Here is a 17929-nt window from a genome sequence, read left to right on the forward strand (position 1 = left end):
CCGGCTGCAGCGTGCCGCGGTGGAACAGAAAGCACAGCGCTTCAGGGGAGCGTGCTCCCTTCGTTAGAGAAACACAGAAACGGCGAAACAAGGGAGGAGCGGGGAGAGCTGCTGTTTGTAAATATCAATGAACCGACAAAGGAGCCATCTTCCCCGAGTGCAGCGGCATACCATTAGTGTCAATCATCTTTAACTTCTGTCAGGTTTTTCACTCAAATCCCAGTGTTTTGGCAGGGTAGACTAAGCTTTACATCCAAACCCTTCTGTCAAGCCACGATGATATTGCAAAATGCTGCGTGCTGTACAGTAATAGCCCCATTTACCGAGTCTGCGGATTGCCACTGAAATCTCTCTTGTTTGAGAGGCAGATTTCAGCTGAACTTCCACCCGGTCTACCTGCTTCTGCCTTTACAGATAAGATGGAATTTTACTGTAAAACATTTTCTTTCAAATCTAGCGTTACGTGCAAACTCTGTTAATTTTTAAAAACCGAGCAGCTGTTCTGTTCAGACAAGCACGATATACTTTACAGCAGGTTAAGTTCATAGATAGATTAATAATAGCGGGTGTCAGTGAGCAGGAAAACAAACGGTGTACGTGATTGATACTGTTTTCTTTCACAGGGCAGGAATTTGATGTCAAAGCCAAATGTGTTATCAATGCTACGGGACCTTTCACAGACTCTGTGCGCAAAATGGATGATCAGGAAGTACCAAACATCTGTCAGCCAAGCGCCGGCGTGCATATTGTCATGCCTGGTTATTACAGGTAACGATATTCAAAGCCTAAACCGTCTGTAACAATCTCTGCTGGGGTCTTTAATAAATAAGCTTGCGGAGACGCGTTTGTGGGTTTTACGGTAGTTTTGAACGCACAATTTGATTCTTTGGGTTTGGGGGGTTTTTTAAAGAGGATTTCTGGCACCCTGCCGATTAGAAGAACAATTTCCTATATTCAGAAAAGACTGAAGTCTTGTAGTTGTTAGTTAAAACTCACCCAGGCGGAACTCCCGCTGGGGCAGAAGGGCGTTTAGGCAGAGCACCTACAGCAGGCTTGTGAAAGGCACCTTTCTTAATAATGAGTTTGAGTTGAGCGTAGCAACTGCTTGTTCACCCCTCTTAAGAAAACAAGAAGCGTATAAAACCTTCCAGAGAGGTTGCCACCTTCGTACAAAAACTCTTGTCCCATTAAATATGAAACTCTCTGTGCAATGACACTCTGCCACGTTACGACTCCGCTCGTAGTAAATATGAGCGCAGCATGTAGGCAATATAATAAGTAGTTCAAAATAAGTTGACGAGTAAATTCCCAGGCTGCTGTGGGCACAAGCCCACCCAGCCGTGGTGGTTTTGGTGGCAAGGACTTGCCTCCCCCTGCTGAGCCTCTCACAGAAGAGGTTCCCGTGGCGCTCTGCGGGCGCGCTCTGCAGCCTCCTGCTTCTTTCCTTGTTTGCTGCTGCAAAGCCAAATCCCCTTCTCCCAAGTAAGCCTTGTCAGTTGAAACTCAAATATTACCTTTGGTTTCTGAAGTCATTAGCATCCTAATGGAAATTCACATTTATAGACTTATCCCAATTCTGTTGATACAGTGCACTTACAATAATGCCTTCCATATCATCACCGCACTCCTCTGAATATAAATCCAGACTTCCAGTGCACGACATGTTGGTTTTGCCTGCGCTGTCCCAATAGGACATGACCATAGACTGCAAAATTGAGGCATTTTTGGCCTTCTGTTCTTTTTTTTGGTGTCTTTCCACACGAAAAATGGGAAAATGACCTGATAGCTGCTTCACAGCACCAGCAACGTGGAGGAGCGCGTTGTAATCCTCCTTTCCTCGCGTGCTATGAGAAGGACGTGTGTGATTGACTTAATGACCCTACAGCAAAAACATGTAAAGTCTTAAAACTTTGACTCACTCTCTCTAAATTCAAAGTAGAAGATGGCTTGATACGCACGAGGGCTCTAATTTGTTTATTCTTTAATAACCTAAGAATTTTAATTGGAAACGTGGAGAATTCTTGTTCTCCTTGTTCCCCTGTGTATATCAGCATGTGGGCATTACTTTTCTTGTAAAATAGTATCTTCCCACATACTGCCTCCGCAGTACAGCTGATTAGATAAAACTGTACTGAATTTCCTTGAAGTGGGATAGCTGAAACCAGGGAACTGTCTGCTACATGGAACATACTCATGGTATTTCATCTCAGTTGTATCAGGTCTTCTCCTGGTGCCAAGGAATACTCACCAACAAAGACAGACTGTCGTTTCACTGTGTCCACTTCCCTTGTGGTAAATGTTCTATAGAATTTTGGCCCATACTCGCACAAATTAACATGTTTAATCAGGTAGAGGATTTTAGATATAAACATAGTTAAGATTTTGTAAAACTAATGTTAACCTAATGCATTCATTTCCCAAGGGTTTCTGTCTCATTTATGTTCTCCGTTAATAGTCCCGGTATTCCTCCTCTCATGAATTCTATCTTTAGTGCACACATGCCTATTCTAGCAGCTGCACTTAAGTCCCTTTCGCTCCCTATTGTTTAGGTATATTATCTGCTGAAACGAGAGAGGGTTTTGGTCACCTTCCTTCAGGTAGCCTTCCTGCCTGGAACGTGTCTATGAAAGTGATACTTTTTTCCCCTCCGTTTCTGACAAATTTCAGATGTGTTCCATCTTTCTTGAGTTTTCCGATCTGCTCTGCCTTCCAGATCCCAGGGCAACTTGTCTGTTAAGCCTCAGACCTACTCTATGGAAGTCACCTGTTTGTTCTTTAACTGCATTTGTGGTGCTTTGGTCGAATGTTTCTTCAACCAGAGATCCTCCATGCATCTGCCCTGTAAAATGCCATATTTAATCTCCAGGAATGAACCACTTACTGAACCACCACAAGCTCAAGAGTTCTGCTCTGTCCTTCAGTTAAATCATCTTCCTGAGTTCAGTAGTCTATAGGTTCTTACATTCTATGTGTACGTTAGTCAACTGTTTTCAAGATTCTTTCCTGATTTGTCATACGTTCGACATACATTATCCAATTTAGCTGCACTGCTTTTTGCAAAAGGAAGCTTTTTAAAAAGTAGACATGCTCCAAACACATTCGAATGTTTTAAGTCAACTCCTAAATACCGTACTATTGCTTTACCGTGAGGTCGTGCATCGTGATGTTTGTTCTGCTGACAGTCACTTCAGATCCACCTGTACAAGACCATTTGCCACTATATTGCTATGTAAAGGCATCGCTTTGTACTTCATATTAGAGTTTACAATCCTGAACTTACCCATTTTAGTAGTCTTTAAAGATTGCTAGAGAAATCTTATGAAGGCCGATATTGCTGTAGCTCATACACATTCTCACATCCGTTCTGTAATCTTAAGAATTTGTGTATTATAAACAACACGTTGTTTCAGAAGTATTCCTGGTGTGCAGCAACATGACTCCAGAGGCTTTCCAGAACTGCCAATATTTGGGTGTTAAGAAGATTCTTTTTGTTGGGAAACACCTTATTTTACACAGGGGCACAATCCCCCCTCGCCCTGCTGGCCACGCTGCTGGGGATGCAGCCCGGGGTGCCGGGGGCTCACTGGGCTGCCAGCGCACATTGCCGGCTCGTGTTGAGCTTCTCACCCACCAACACCCCCAGGTCCTTCTCCTCAGGACTGCTCTCCAGCCATTTCCCCCCAGCCTGGAGCTGTGCTGGGGATTGCCCCGACCCACGTACAGCACCTTGCGCTTGGCCTGGTTGAACTTGATGAGGTTTGCACGGGCCCACCTCTCCAGCCTGTCCCGGTCCCTCTGGGTGGCGTCTCTTCTGTCCAGCGTGGTGACCGCACAACACAGCTTGGTGTCATCGGCAGACTTGCTGAGGGTGCACTCAACCCCACTGCCCATGTCACCGACAAAGGTGTTAAACAGCACCAGTCGCAGTACCGAGCCCTGAGGCACACCGCTCGTCACTTGGCCGCGGAGCCATTGACCACAGCTCTGAGCGCGCCCCTCCAGTTCCTCACCCACCCAGTGGGCCGTCGTCAGATCCATGTCTCTCCAATTTAGAGACACGGATGTTGTGCGGTACAGTGCCAATGCTTTGCGCAAGTCCAGGTAGATGATGTCCATCGCTCTTCCCGTACCCACCAACGCGGTAACGCCGTTGCAGAAGGCCACCAAACTTGTCAGGCCCGATTTGCCCTTAGTGAAGCCATCCCTTGCTGTGTAATCCAACTGAAAACACTTCAGGCCATAGCTGTTGGGGTGGAACTTAGTTTAAGTCTTTACTTATTTCTCTTCCTTATTTTTAACAGTTTTTATGAAATCACATTAAAATCATACTTTTGAGAAAATGTCTAAAGTTTTCTGAATATTCTGATACTGTATATTAAATCTCTAGTTTCCTCTGTCTCTAAATCAATAGCTTTTTCATTTTAAAAAGTAATCATTTGTCTGACGTGATTTACCTTTCACAAATCTGTGTTGACTTCCCCTATTAAATTGTACTTCTCCAACTGTATGCTTAAGCGGTCTATAAATATCATCTAAAAAATGTTCTAATATACATGCTATATATGAAATTTTCAGCTTCTCTTCTAGCCTTTTCAGATATTGAAAACTTACCTTCAGTAATCAGTTTAGACTTCCTAAAAATGAAATATTCAGTGGTTCAGCTTGCGGCTCTCTTGAATAGCTAATCCATATCCAAGCAGGTCTTTGTCTTCCTTCAGCTTACTGGGTTAGGAGGTATTTGAGTCCATTGGATTATTCCCGGCTGATGGTCCTTATTACCGCTTAAATATATACCTCCTGTCCTCCTTCCAGACGCTTCTATATTCTCCTTCTGTTATCAGGAATAGGTGCAGAACCCGAAGACTGCTGAACTGACTGCGCATGTTTTTAGAAGGACTTCCAGCACCTGCAATGAAAGTCGGCATCTTTCCTTTAAATAAAAATGAACACGAAAAAGAAAGGCAGCTTAAATGTTTTCCTACATAAAAGCTGTTTACTTTGAAGTGTTTATAGAAGCTTTTGTTTTCTGAAAAAGAAGCAGAGCTCTTTAATAAGTTATGAGGATAACTGGGGTTTGTACCTGTGGATTTTTATTTTTTTTTTGTTACATTATAGCAGAAAACATTGATGCATAAATTAAAATTTCCTGTACGAAGAATTAAATCATTCTGTTTGTAGCACTGGCATAAACACAGGAAAAATCTCTGAATAGTAGAATCCAGTTAGTGTCTCTCTTGCCTTTTTTTTCCCCTCAAAACACAGTTCCCCATTCAGGAGAGCGAGAGCCGGGAGCTTTCGGAGTGTGCTTCTTGGTCCGAACCCCTCGGGAGTCTGCGGGTGCGCGTTCCCGATGGAGTGGCGGGCTGTAGTGTCACTGGACTTTACTGTTTCAGTGTCCTCATAACCCGTAGGATGTCAATGCCGCTCTTCTCTTCTTTCCTCTACTTCTTCTTTCTGTTGCTAAACCTTGTCCCTCCCGCCCCGCCTTTACTGCGAATGCAGGTTGTAGAAGCCATTGGGATTTTGTTTGGTTTTACTTTTGCCCTCTGTTTAGGGCACAGACAATTGATAACGGGTTAATAATATTTCATCTTTAATTTTTCTTGTTATATACTCAGAGGCAGCCAAACGGAACTAGAGTTCTGTTCTTATTTCTTCCATTTTAATGCGCTTCTGTTTCAGCCTTCCCTTTCCTTTGTGGCATAATACAAAGGATTGTCCGTTTTTTGTTTAAAAGCAGTTGTGTATTCCATAATGAGTTTCAAGTAATTGCTGTTTTAAAATTTCCAAATGTTTGTATTTGAAATTCCAATGAGCAAGATTTTCCAGAGTGAATGGAGATGGGAGATGCTGTTGCTCGATGTAAGGTTGTGGTCTGCTAACTTTCTTAGGAAACCAAACTCTAGTAATACCTGGGCATCACATTCAGGGGCCTTATTCCTCAAAACTTCTGGGACTCCCGTTTAAAGTCAGGTCATGGCCGCATGTGAAATCTCTGATTCTATTTTTTTATTGTTATTATTTTTAAAATTTTTGACCTAAGAACAAAGGTACCGTTCTAATCCTTTACCTGGGGTACAAGGTGTGCAAGAACAGAATCCCGGTGACGCCTGACGTGTTTTTAACCATGTCCCTTCTTTATTTCAGCCCTGATAACATGGGTCTGCTTGACCCAGCCACCAGCGACGGTAGAGTGATTTTCTTCCTGCCCTGGGAGAAGATGACTATCGCAGGGACCACAGACAGCCCCACTGATGTTACTTCCCATCCGATACCAACAGAAGAAGACATAAACTTCATTTTGAATGAAGTGCGGAACTACCTTAGTGTTGATGTTGAAGGTAAGCCTTTGTCAGCTCCGGGGAGGTGCTGCTGCGGCTGTGGCGTTCCACTGGGGGTAAATGCTGTCTGTCTCAAGTTTTTCTGTGACTCTGGTAACTGGTTCTTGTGCATCTGGGTGTTTCTAAACTGGTGGGACGTAAGCGTCATCATGATTTATGTATCAGAGCTAAAAATGATGCTTTTCCACGTGTACCTGCACGAGTTGGACTATTTAGATGGACGTGAGTTGATGTCTGCGTGCTGAGTGTTCGCGTCCCTCTGGTCTGAGGGCGCCGGCTGCACAGCACTCCCTCCGCGCTCCCTGGGTGGCAGAGGCAAGGTTTGGCAGAACCGGGGCAGTTCGGGCGTACATCAACACAAGTACATCAAATACTTCACCTGCTTTTCTTGAAGGAAAAGTTGTTCTGACTTTTCCATTGTCTTTGTTTTTATTTCCATTTTTCTGGGTACTTTATTCATAGCACGTACTTTTCTTGATCTGGTAAATATCCAGTAGTGTCAGTTTTCCATGGGAGAGGAAAGTATAATGGGCAAAAAGAAGAATTTATGAAAGTTACTTGGTGGCGTTGTTCCCTTCGGTACCCGAGCTGAGAACACATTGGGTGTACGATGCTGGACTGCTCTGACTCAGCGCCGGCTTAAAAGAGAGGGGCTTCTTTCCTTCGTAGCGAGGTTTTTACGTTATTCTGTGCAAGCACTTGTACTTCTATATTTCTGTCGTAGGAGCAGCGTTAAATAAATCTGAAAAGCACTCAGTCAGGAACGTTGCATCATCCTTAGATTTAGGAAAACTTACTGTCCGGAGGTTGGAAACACTGGGTTACTTGTTCCCTGAAGTGGGTGATGGATGGCTCTGTGTTGCATGAAGTTCCGAAAAAGTCTTCGGGAAACGTACCTTTAAGTTTCTCGAGCAGAGGTCGATATAAGTAAGCATGGTAGGTCGGAGAGGCAGCTGGGAGAGTTAAGACTGGGAATAAGGCAGAGGTTTTGCAAGGTATTTCACAGAAATACATTATGAAGTGTTTAATTCTTTTGAATGAAACCTACCTAGGTGCACGCTGTTTTTCAAATATGCAATTAGCAGTGTTTATAGATTGCTTGTTATTGAATTAACAACTGTGCTGGCCATATCAACCCACTGCAGACCTGCCTTTTTGCTGCCAGAGACAGTGCCAGGGTTATCAACTTACACAGGCTTGGATGTGTTCCAACTGTTTAATTATAGTGTCACGCATGCTGCTTTTTCTAGTTTCATTAGTTTATAAACGTAATATGGTATCTTATTTCTGTGATTAACACTTCATTTTGGCAGGTTAAACATGCTGGCAGAGCACCATTGATTTCTGAAATCTATTCTCTGTTCTTTGGGGGATATTTTGACACCCTTTTACTGATTTTCAATTATCATTTATTTGAAAGTTATATAAAAAAAATGTTCCAAAGACTTCAGTGTAAAGCAAATCGGTCAATTTTTCTATTGCAAATTTAATAAGCAACAAAACTAATTTCATTAAATTCTCTATTGTTCCCATGTTTTTACATATTAAAAAAACCCCGACTTTTGGAGGCTGAGGTGTTTCCCTGCCACTGTTAGGGGCTTTTGTGACTCCTTGATGCTTTCAGGTCTTCCTCCGAGTGTACTGAGAAGTCGGGGTTGGCTTTAGGAGTGTACTTGTAACTGCACAGGAAGGAAAAAAACAGAGAAGGAAGGGTGGCGCAGGGGGGGGGGGGGGAAACCAGTAAATGACCATTTAGACAGGCTTCTTGTGGAGCGGGACCAGCTCTCTGAAGCAGGGATAAGCAGGAGGAAGAGAAGGCAGCGTGGGAAGAGGTGGGTGTGCGAGAGATGCTGCGTTAGAAGTCGGCAGGGCCCTTTTGGGTTGCTGTGCGGTAACAGACGCTGGCGTGGGATACAGGCTTTGGGGATGTGCTACAGCCGACCGCAGCCGGGCCAGGAGATCTTCTCGTGTATATGTGTAACTGCGCTTCCGATAAAGGCTCTGGGTAAAGATCACTTGTCAAGAGGAAAACTTGGAAAAATCACCTACAAGCTAGAGAAAAAGCTTTGAAGTCTTAGAAGCAAGTGTTACTCTCGTGTGGAACAAACTTTGTTATCTTTCTAAAATATAATGTAAGGACTGTCCTGTTGGCACAAGGAAACACAGAGGAGACTTGGTGCCCGGGACTGGGTGTTTTGGCTTTGGTGGGGTTTCTTTTTTGGGTTTGGGGGGTTTTGAGCTGATGGGTGAGTTTGACAGTTGAATCTCTCTTGGTTGATCAGTCTCCAGGATATCTCTATTCTGTTGGATTTTTAACCAGCGTGAATAACAGACCTCTCTGTCTGTGGCTTTGTTTTGGGCTGGAGAATATTACTGATACCGATCAGGGCAGTGCTGTTTCCAGTTCTGTAGCCCAGCTTATGTCATTACTTTGGAGAATCTTCTCCAGCTTTGTGAGTTGCTTGACGAACAAGCATGGCGTGGTGCAGTCCTTGTTCCACAGCGAGTATCTACTCAGAGGCAATGCCACAAAGACCACGGGAGGGATAGGAGATAAATACCCATCAGTTCCTGGCTGACTTTGGCTGACCTTTGCTTCCGGACAGTGAGAAGAGGAGACGTGTTGGCAGCGTGGAGTGGCATTCGTCCTCTGGTCACAGACCCCAACTCCAAAGACACGCAGTCGATATCCCGGAATCACGTCGTTACCATTAGCGATAGTGGCCTTGTCACCATAGCAGGTACTGAAAGTTCTCTTAAAGTGTAGCTTTGTTGGGCTTCCCCAGTGTATTTTATTCCAAACTCCTCTTGTTACAGCATAATCCTTCAAGTTCCTAGAACTAGATAATGATCTTTCAGCCGTAGCACGACTGGCTTGTTGGAGCAAGTCTAGTAAGAATAATGCAATCTATAAAACCTCTGTAGTACCTACCAACTTTGTGTTCCCCTTCCTTTCTCCAAATAAAAAGTAAATGTGGGGTTACAGGTGGGAAGTGGACAACCTACCGTGCCATGGCGCAGGACACCATTGACGCAGCTATTCAGGCGCATGATCTGAAGGCAGGTTCCAGTAAAACTGTTGGACTGCAGCTACAAGGGGCTGAGGAATGGAGTCCCACTCTTTACATTAGGTTGGTCCAAGATTACGGACTTGAAAGCGAGGTGAGTCATGGTTTGTGTTGATGCTCTGATGTTTCTGTGGTGGCGGGTTTTGTTTTTTCCACTAAATCTAATAGCGGCATGACTTGTACACAGGTCTGTTGAGCCTGATACGGGCTTATTATCTGGCGGGGGCAAAGATAGTTTTAACAAAAATAAATTCTCGTAATTGTTCTTCTTTTCTTCCCTTTTTCCTTCCTCCTAATCTCCGCTATTTCCTGCTTTGAAATGTTACGGCATGCTAGGGTCTGCCTGCCCTTGAGCCCAACAAAATCTCTGCTTCAGTGTAGCAGAAGTGTTGGAGCATCAGCAGTCACAGTTACGTTGGTACATACGTAGTGGTGTCAGCGCTGGTCTAACACGGCGCTGGTCACAGTGCTGGTCACAACACAAGGTGTTTTCTCCCACGCAATCAAAATCTAATACCTCCTTCAGCTTATTTGCTATTGTTAAGAAGAGAATTGACAAGAAAAATCTATGTATATTTGATGTGGAAAGCATGTGGAATTCATTTTCAACTCCACAGGTGGCTCAACATCTAGCTTCAACGTACGGTGACAAGGCTTTTGAGGTGGCCAAAATAGCCCAAGTTACGGGAAAGAGATGGCCTATTGTTGGAAAACGTCTTGTGTCTGAATTTCCTTATATCGAAGCTGAGGTATGTGGAAAAACTACGTAATGTTTTTTGATTCTCTTCTTGGGATAAGCAGGTTCTCAAGCAGGTCTGTCTCACTCTGTAAAACAGCTCCATAAGCCTTTTCCTTTGGTGAGGTCCAGGGGTTTTTTCTGTTCTTGTTTTTCCCCTTCCCCAGAGCGTGCTTTATTTGTTATGTTTATATATACACATACTAATGTATTTGTAGATAATTACTTACATTTAAAATCTGTTTTTTATTTCATATATACATGTTTGATCCCAGATGCGTTATTTATAAAATGTTCCAAGGAAGGAGGAGTTCTTCAGACCCTTTTCTTGGCTGGGTGGGAACTGGTTACAGACAGTTCATTTTATGTAGCCAGCGCAGCAGTGCGGTTTGTGATGCTAAACACAATTTCTGACAATGCTGCTCTGCTTTCTCATCTGCATTTTTCCCCTTCTCTTATTGTTCTAGGTTGTCTATGGTGTTAAAGAGTATGCCCGCACAGCAGTGGATATGATTTCCCGACGTACTCGCTTGGCCTTTCTGAACGTGCAGGCTGCAGAGGAAGCCCTGCCAAGAATCGTAGATATAATGGCGAAAGAACTTAACTGGAGTGAGCAGAAAAAAAAGGTACAAAGGGCCTTTTTCTTCTGAAACCGTTTTGTTTTACTTAAGTTGTTTCCATGTTAACGATCTAAATTAGTTGAATAGAAAACTTCAGGCGATGCTTTCGCCCGGAGAGAATGATTCATTTGATGTATTTCATTATAAAGACTTTATCAAAATAGCTGTGAAATGAGTTGGTATTGGCTGGGGGTGGAGGGGAAAGTGAAGATCTGTATCCTGTTGCTCCCCAACTCTACAAATGAAAGCAGACTCGGCATTACTTCCTATTCCCGTTCAAATATTGTGTTTACTGACACTTTTCAACAGGTCTGCCTCAAAAAAGGAGGATCTTGTAATCGGCGTCACTCCTTTTTGTCCACTGTGTCTTTTGACAGGTGGCAATAGGGGGTTTGCACCGGTCTCTGCCCTACATTACTGTTGAAGGACGCTGTTAGCTTCCTTTGCGGCCCGCGGCTCTGTGCTCAGACATGCAGTGTGGGACTCGGCTCGCTTTCCTTGTGGCGTCGGTAACGGGCTGGCTCTATCCAAGCCGGTCTCTGTATGCCCGCTCTGCAGTAAGCAAACTTCGCTCAGACGGCTTACCTTGATGAAGGCATCTGCTGTGCACACGTTTGTTTGCACCCTACAGCCTTGTTTAGGTCTCCACAAACTGTCAGGAGTCCCTTGGATAACTAGCTTAGATGTAGACATCCCCCGTGCTGCCATGAGTCCTGTCCCTTCTGGGCTATCACATCACGTCAGTTACCAGTGATCACTTCTTCCTCTTGTCACAAAAAGGCAAATGCCCGGAGTGCTGGCGGCTGCGCTTGTAGTGCTGTCCGGAGTACGGCGGAGGAAAGGCAGTGCGAGGGGGACAAGAGGGAACGGGCACAAAGGTGACCATCGGCAGTTCCATCTCCACCTGAGGAGGGCCTTCTCTGCTGTGAGGGCGGCAGAGCAGTGGCAGAGGCTGCCCAGAGAGGTGGGGGAGTCTCCCCCTCTGGAGCCATCCCAAACCCGCCTGGACGCCGTCCTGTGCCACTGCTGGAGGTGCCCCTGCTCTGGCGGGGGGTTGGACTAGATGATCTCCAGAGGGCCCTTCCAACCCTGACCGTTCTGTGAGTGCTGTACCCAAACGGGACACGTGGTTTGGGACTTCTTTCACTCTGAAGCAAACAGAACCTGTGAATGCTCAGCTAGCTCCTCCTCTCCAAAGGGGATGGGAAGTTTCCCTTGGACTGCTCATGAAACCTCTTAGCCACTTAGAAGTTTGGATAATGCTCTGGCAGGAGCACGTTTGAATCCTGCCAGCCAGAGGACCTGCTGTGACCCTAAAGCCTCCCCACAAGAACGCACGAAGAACTGTGAGCTGTGTCACTTGTATGTAGAGCAACCTCATGGCCAGTGGTGCTTGACTGAAGGTAGAGGTGTCTCACCCTTACTCAGTGAGGTCCGTTCGTATAATAATTTACCATGTTAAACAAAGCTATATCAATCCCTCCGTGACAATAGATTAGAAAATGGGAAGTTTGCAAAGCAAAGAACTTGAAAGCAGCGTGACGTGAGGGTTGGGTGGCCAGCCCGCGCTCCAGCAGCCCGTAGCCGTTAGGCACCCCTTCGACCAGTACTGCGTGTGCCCGTAAGACCTGCAAAGCCCTCTGCGGCTCCTGGGAGCTCACTAACGCCAGCGAGGCAGTCTCTGCATTCCCTGAATGTCCGCCGGCGCTTCTTTTGGAAAAGTCTCCTTTTCTTTCAAAGTGGATAACCCCCTCCCGGGGTGTCGAGCATCTCTCCTGGAACCCGGCTTGGGCCGTTCCGAAGCGCTGTGTTTTTACAGCATTCGTGCACGTGCTGTATTTCCGCTTGACGGACGAGGCAAATCAATGCCTATCCAGAAGAGCGTTCTTTACCTTAGATCTTTTAGTGAGAGCATTAAATTAGTCTTTGTCGGTGTGGGACTGTAGGGCTGATTCGTGTGCTTACACTGGAGCATGTGAGAGTAGCCCAGTTTGGTTTAGTTGCTCTTCAATACGCCTTCCCGACCCAGTCTGTGCTACATGAAGTGGCTTATATGTACGTGCCTAGGAATCTTTTACTGCTGCCGCGGCCGTTCTTCGCACGCTTCCTCCAGTTTGTTACCGGCAGCGCGGGCTATTTAATATCGGTGCTCCCTCGGCAGGCGCTTGTATCGCTCTTCCAGCCGTGTTTGGTGCACCCGTCGCTGCAGAAGGAGCTCTGGTGCACGGCGCTGCGTGTGTGTCAGGCGTTTGTCAGTTATTAAAAAACCGGCTGTGGAAGACCTTGCACTGAACTTTCAGGTAATAAATTAAGAAAACGAGTTTAAAACATAAAGAGCCTGCCTGGTGTCGGGCCTCTTGGTTTCTGCGCCGATTTTGGACAGTTGGGTGCAACGCTGCACGAGATAGCAGCGGTGAGTTACGTGGCGTTTTGGAGGCCGGACCTGCAAGTGCGGTTGTTGTGAAAGCAGTGGGTACGCCCTGCGCGACTGACAGCGTGGGATGGGCCTGCAAGCATTTACACGGGAATTACAAGTTTTCACCTGACTTGATAGCTCTTTTCAAGACTAAAAAGTGCCTAAGCTTAACTTATTTTTTCCATGCTTCCCAGCTACCATCTGCTGAATTTTTGGACCTTAGGTAAATTGTAGTTAAGCGGAAGAAACTGATAAATACTACGTGAAAAATAATTGTGTAAGAACTTGCTATGCCTCAGAAATACAGTTTTTCTTTTTTGTTGTAGGAGGAATTTGAAGCTGCTAAAAAATTTCTCTATTATGAAATGGGCTACAAAGTAAAATCAGATCAATTAGCAGACAGCTCTGAAATCAGCCTAATGCCTTCAGATATTGAAAGGTAAGTGAAGTAAGAGAGTTCCCTGTGCTGCTGGGAATTAACACCTGTCACTCTGCTGAGTGCAGTTTTTCCCACTGATAATCCTTATCTTGCAGGTACAAGAAGCGATTCCACATGTTTGACAAGGACAAGAAAGGGTTTATTACTATACTGGATGTGCAGCGTGTCCTGGAGGTAATGTTTTCTTGTGTTCTTTTAGTTTCCTTTTTAAGCCTCTTATCTGAATTTCAGAGTGCGGCATAAATAGCGCTGAGCAATCCAGTTGACATACTTCTGTGCTTTTTTTCTCTTTGTCTAGAGCATCAGTGTGCAAATTGCTGAAAATACACTTCACGATATTCTAAATGAAGTGGATCTGAACAAAAACGGACAGGTTGAGCTCAATGAGTTCTTGCAGGTAAGGGTTTCTTTGTTGCAAGAGAAGCTGTAAGTGCAGTGAGCAAAGGCACAGGTATTGCGGTTTCTTCTCTCTTTGCTGAAGGGCTGTTGGAGAGTGGGTGAGTGTTGAGTGATGCAGTTATCCGTTGGAAGGTATATGGCACAGTTACGCACACTGACGTGTGTCTGGGTCTGTTAAGTGATTAGTAGTTTCTAAACTATTTTGAATATTTTAAAGAAGGAGCTTGTGGCTGAAGCACAGCCGGTCCGCATAGTCCCATTTTGACCCCCGGATTGGCTAACGTTATCTCAGTTTGTATGAAGGACGCTACGTTGACGACCCATCTATCTGCTCCTTGCAGGGCTTTAAAATAAAATGAAGGGTGCTACTGAAACGTTCGTTTGCCCAGCTCCTCTCGCCTATGCGGTTTGCCAGCCGGCTTTGTTTTTGTAGAGTCGTTCTCGGTGTGGTATTTCAAGTGACTGCCATGTCTTTCCTGCATGGTGGCAATGATGAATGCCGAACATGAGATAAATTAATGCTGGGGATTTTGGTCAATGTCAGCCCTTTCTTCACTGTGTCAAGTTAAACAAACAAGATCAAGGCAAAGGAAATGGTAATTGTCTCTCTCGAGATGAGCTGTAGATAAGAGCAGCGTTGTTGAATCTAAATGCAGAAAATTTTCACAGGTTGTGTCCAGCATTGAAAAAAGGACTATTTATTTGCCTAAAACGCAGCAATTTAGCTGGGGAACGGAGACGCACTTGAGGGAAGGGGGGGTGGGGTGGGGAAAAAACCATGGGGGGAAGAAGAAACAATGGCTTTGGGCGTTTATGCTTAGGCATTCAGATAGAAGAGAAAATCACAGCTGTTTTTCTGGCTATTGAAAAGGGTCTCCCTTTTCACGTGAAATGAAAATTCCAATCCCTTTGCATGTGAAAACTTTGACTCGGTAGGGGGGACCCCACCGTTCACTGTAAGGGCTGTGTTAAACTACCGTTTGGTTAGTTTGGATACATTGTGGTTAAGAATTGAAACAACTAGTAATTATGTCTTCTGTGGATTTTTTTTGGTGGCTTTCTGGGTTTTTTGCCTTACTGTGCTGAATAGCCTCAGTAGGGTGTCCTGCCCTAAGCCAGAGTACCCGTAAAACAGAAAAGGTGAGTCACTGGTTCCGTATAGTGTCACAGTTACTGTGGTAAAACTGTGTAACTCGGTGGCTCCTGGCTTCTCCTGTGCTTTCCGCACCGCAATCTAAATATTTCCCAGCAGTGACGGGCACTGCGGTGACGCCGGCGGGTGCCTGTGCGCCTCCCCGCTGGCGGGGCCGAGAGCGGCGCACGGGGAGCCGCTGCGGAGCCCAGCGCTGGGTAGGAACTGCGGGGACAAAATTAACAGGAGGTTGCCGTGGAAGGAACCAAATACATTAAATGTCTGTTTAATTTTTTTTTAATGGCTCTGTTAAGCCAGTTCCCAATACTTTTGTGTTTGCTTTCTGAAAACTTTCAAGTAATTGCATTTTGCCGCAGAATGCTTGTGGAAAGCCATGTGCAAATATTTGGGGACGTTTACATTAGCCTGTAGGAACGGGTTGCAGCAGGGTGGCTGCGCAGCTCGCCAGGTGGGCGCAGAGCAATGCCAACGGCAGTTGGCCAATGTAGCTCAAATAATGGTCTCCTGAGAACCGGTCCCGGCAGACACCGATGCTTCCAGGTGTTCCGCAAAGAGAGAGAGGGCTGCGTCGGTCAGCGTTTCGTACAAGCGGGCTGCTCCAGCGTGGCAGGAAGGCAGAGCTGTGACGGTGGCGGTGTTTAGGTGCACGCGGAGCTGTCTTACGGCAGCGACTTTTTCTGACGACCTGCATGCAGAGGCCTTGTGCCGCTGTCATTTATGCTCAAGGAAGGAGGGGGACCTTGGGAACTAGGTTTGATACATAAAGGCAAAAAACCTCCCATGTTAAATCAGGAGGAAGCTCTTTTCTCCACAGCAGATTTCTCTTGGGGTCCTGACAGACCCACGTACCAGAAACGCTTTGTTTTCGTGGCGGTGCCAGAGGATCAGCCATTGGTTTTGTGATCACTTCCCCACAGAGTGTGCAGTACGGGCAGAGCAGACAGACACAAGACTGGTGGAGCGTGTGGACACGCAGGGCGAACGGGTGTGAGGGCAACGCCTCTCCTCGTAGGGCCTCCCTGCCCGTGCCTAGGGATCGCTCTGGAAGTGGGGCAGGAGAACGCCAAGGCCAAGCCATGGTGGACTGCCCTTGCTGGCTGTAGCTGCTGCTCTCGCGGCCGCTGGTCCTCTCCTTCCCAGCTCCGTCCCCTGCCGTGCCTCGGGGCTGCACAGGGTGACCAAGATGCCTTCAGATGCCGAGGGGCTTTCCAGCCTCGCCTGGGTCTGTAGAGCACGGGGTCACCTTCGTCCCTTCCCCTCCCGGGTGCTCCTTCCAGCTCTGGCAGGGCTGATACCGCCTTCGCCTAGGCGCAGCCGCAGGTGTAATTAATGGATTTCCCTGTAGAGGAGAAGAAATCTGAAGGATTCTTAGCGCTCAATGGGAGTAAGAAATTGCATTTTGTAAGTGCCGATTGCTTTCCATAGTAGTCTTTGACAAGCTGACTGCATGTAATTTCAAGTCTAATGCTCACTTTATCCGTGGGATAAAAAAGAATTAACTAAAATCTTAGCACTAGTGTGTGTTCGTTAAGATAGAGCCGAGTCCAGTTTCAAGGACTTAAAGGCAAATTAGTTTTAAAAGTCTATAAAGGAATTTGGATTTGAAAGAGTTGTGGAAGTCAAGTACGCTGTCTCTCCAAAGAAGGGCCTATGAATGAAAAAGGGTACGGTCAGGGGTCAGTGGTAGATCAGGAATGGTGTTCTTCTATTAGTTACATCTTTCAGATATTAAAAGGAAAAAAAAAAAAGCACTCATGAAATAGATGGGTTCTCCTGTGTTCTTAAATGTCACTGAAAAGCCCGTGGTATTGGTGGTTGTCTGCACTGTTACTTCCGATTGGATTGTGCTTGGTACTTCTGCTCCTCCTGCCACCCGTGCCTTGCCAAACCGGCACTGGTACTTCTGGAAAACCTAAATGAGCTTTGGGGCTACGGGTCTTTAAAACCATACAGCAGTTTGGCTTTGTATATGGAAAAATCATTTCTGTATCTTCATTAATTATGGTGTCTGGGAGCCCGTACCGAGTGTTAACTGGGCCGTTTGGACTGGAACTGTGCCGGTGGCCCGGGGCAGGACAGCCAGCGTGGCCGTGCGCATCTCCCGCAGAGGCGGTGACAGCCGGGGTGGCAGGCTCCGTCCTGCTCCCCTGTGCCCCTCAGCCCTACCGGTGGAGCGGGGACAGTATGGGTTGCCCTTACCCTGCCGCCCTCGGGCTGCTTGCTGCGGTCTTGCGGGGCTGCGGGGGCTACCTTTGTTCTTTGTCTTGCAAATGAGTTAAGAGGATGCTCTCCCTCTTGTGTTCGAAGCTCATGAGTGCCATTCAGAAGGGCCACGTGTCTGGAAGCCGGCTGGCGGTGCTCATGAAGACTGCCGAGGAGAACCTGCGCCAGAGGGTGGTGATTTCGGTGGACCGGAGCGGTGGGGGACTGTGAGTTGAAGCACAACGTCTGCTCGCAGCCGCAGCTAACGGGGACGCCGCGCTGCGTCTCTCTGCCGAAAAACATTCCAGTGCTTCTGATTGTCCTTGCTTGTTTGAGATGACCAGTATCTGTCCATCCGTGTAGCTCTTACAAAAATACCTTGGTGCGTTTGTTTTCACTATTAACGGTTTTCTGTACAGCTCTAACTACTCCAGTACGGGGCCTTTGGCGTTGGGTGTTCTGTAGACACGGGGGTTCATTAACAAGAGTTCAGGGATACAGTCTAGCAAGATTCGGGTGCACACCCAGCGCTCACACTGCCGCCGTCGTGACCTT

At 46.3% G+C, this 17929-nt stretch overlaps 1 protein-coding gene across 1 annotated transcript in view; it reads left to right on the forward strand.

Annotated features, from left to right (window-relative positions):
- The window catches only part of GPD2 (glycerol-3-phosphate dehydrogenase 2 (mitochondrial)), a 47672-nt gene extending 30067 nt beyond the window's left edge, over positions 1-17605 (forward strand). Inside the window, exons 6-15 of the mRNA XM_009885474.1 lie at positions 624-768; positions 6148-6341; positions 8948-9082; positions 9328-9503; positions 10027-10158; positions 10613-10771; positions 13508-13620; positions 13716-13794; positions 13919-14017; positions 17480-17605. Of these exons, the coding sequence (XP_009883776.1) occupies positions 624-768; positions 6148-6341; positions 8948-9082; positions 9328-9503; positions 10027-10158; positions 10613-10771; positions 13508-13620; positions 13716-13794; positions 13919-14017; positions 17480-17605 (1358 nt within the window). The remainder of the gene's footprint in view (positions 1-623; positions 769-6147; positions 6342-8947; positions 9083-9327; positions 9504-10026; positions 10159-10612; positions 10772-13507; positions 13621-13715; positions 13795-13918; positions 14018-17479) is intronic.
- The last annotated feature ends 324 nt before the right edge of the window (positions 17606-17929 follow it).

The sequence above is a fragment of the Charadrius vociferus genome, unplaced genomic scaffold (genome assembly GCF_000708025.1).
Source record: "Charadrius vociferus isolate BGI_N301 unplaced genomic scaffold, ASM70802v2 scaffold404, whole genome shotgun sequence".
Taxonomy (NCBI): Eukaryota; Metazoa; Chordata; class Aves; order Charadriiformes; family Charadriidae; genus Charadrius; species Charadrius vociferus.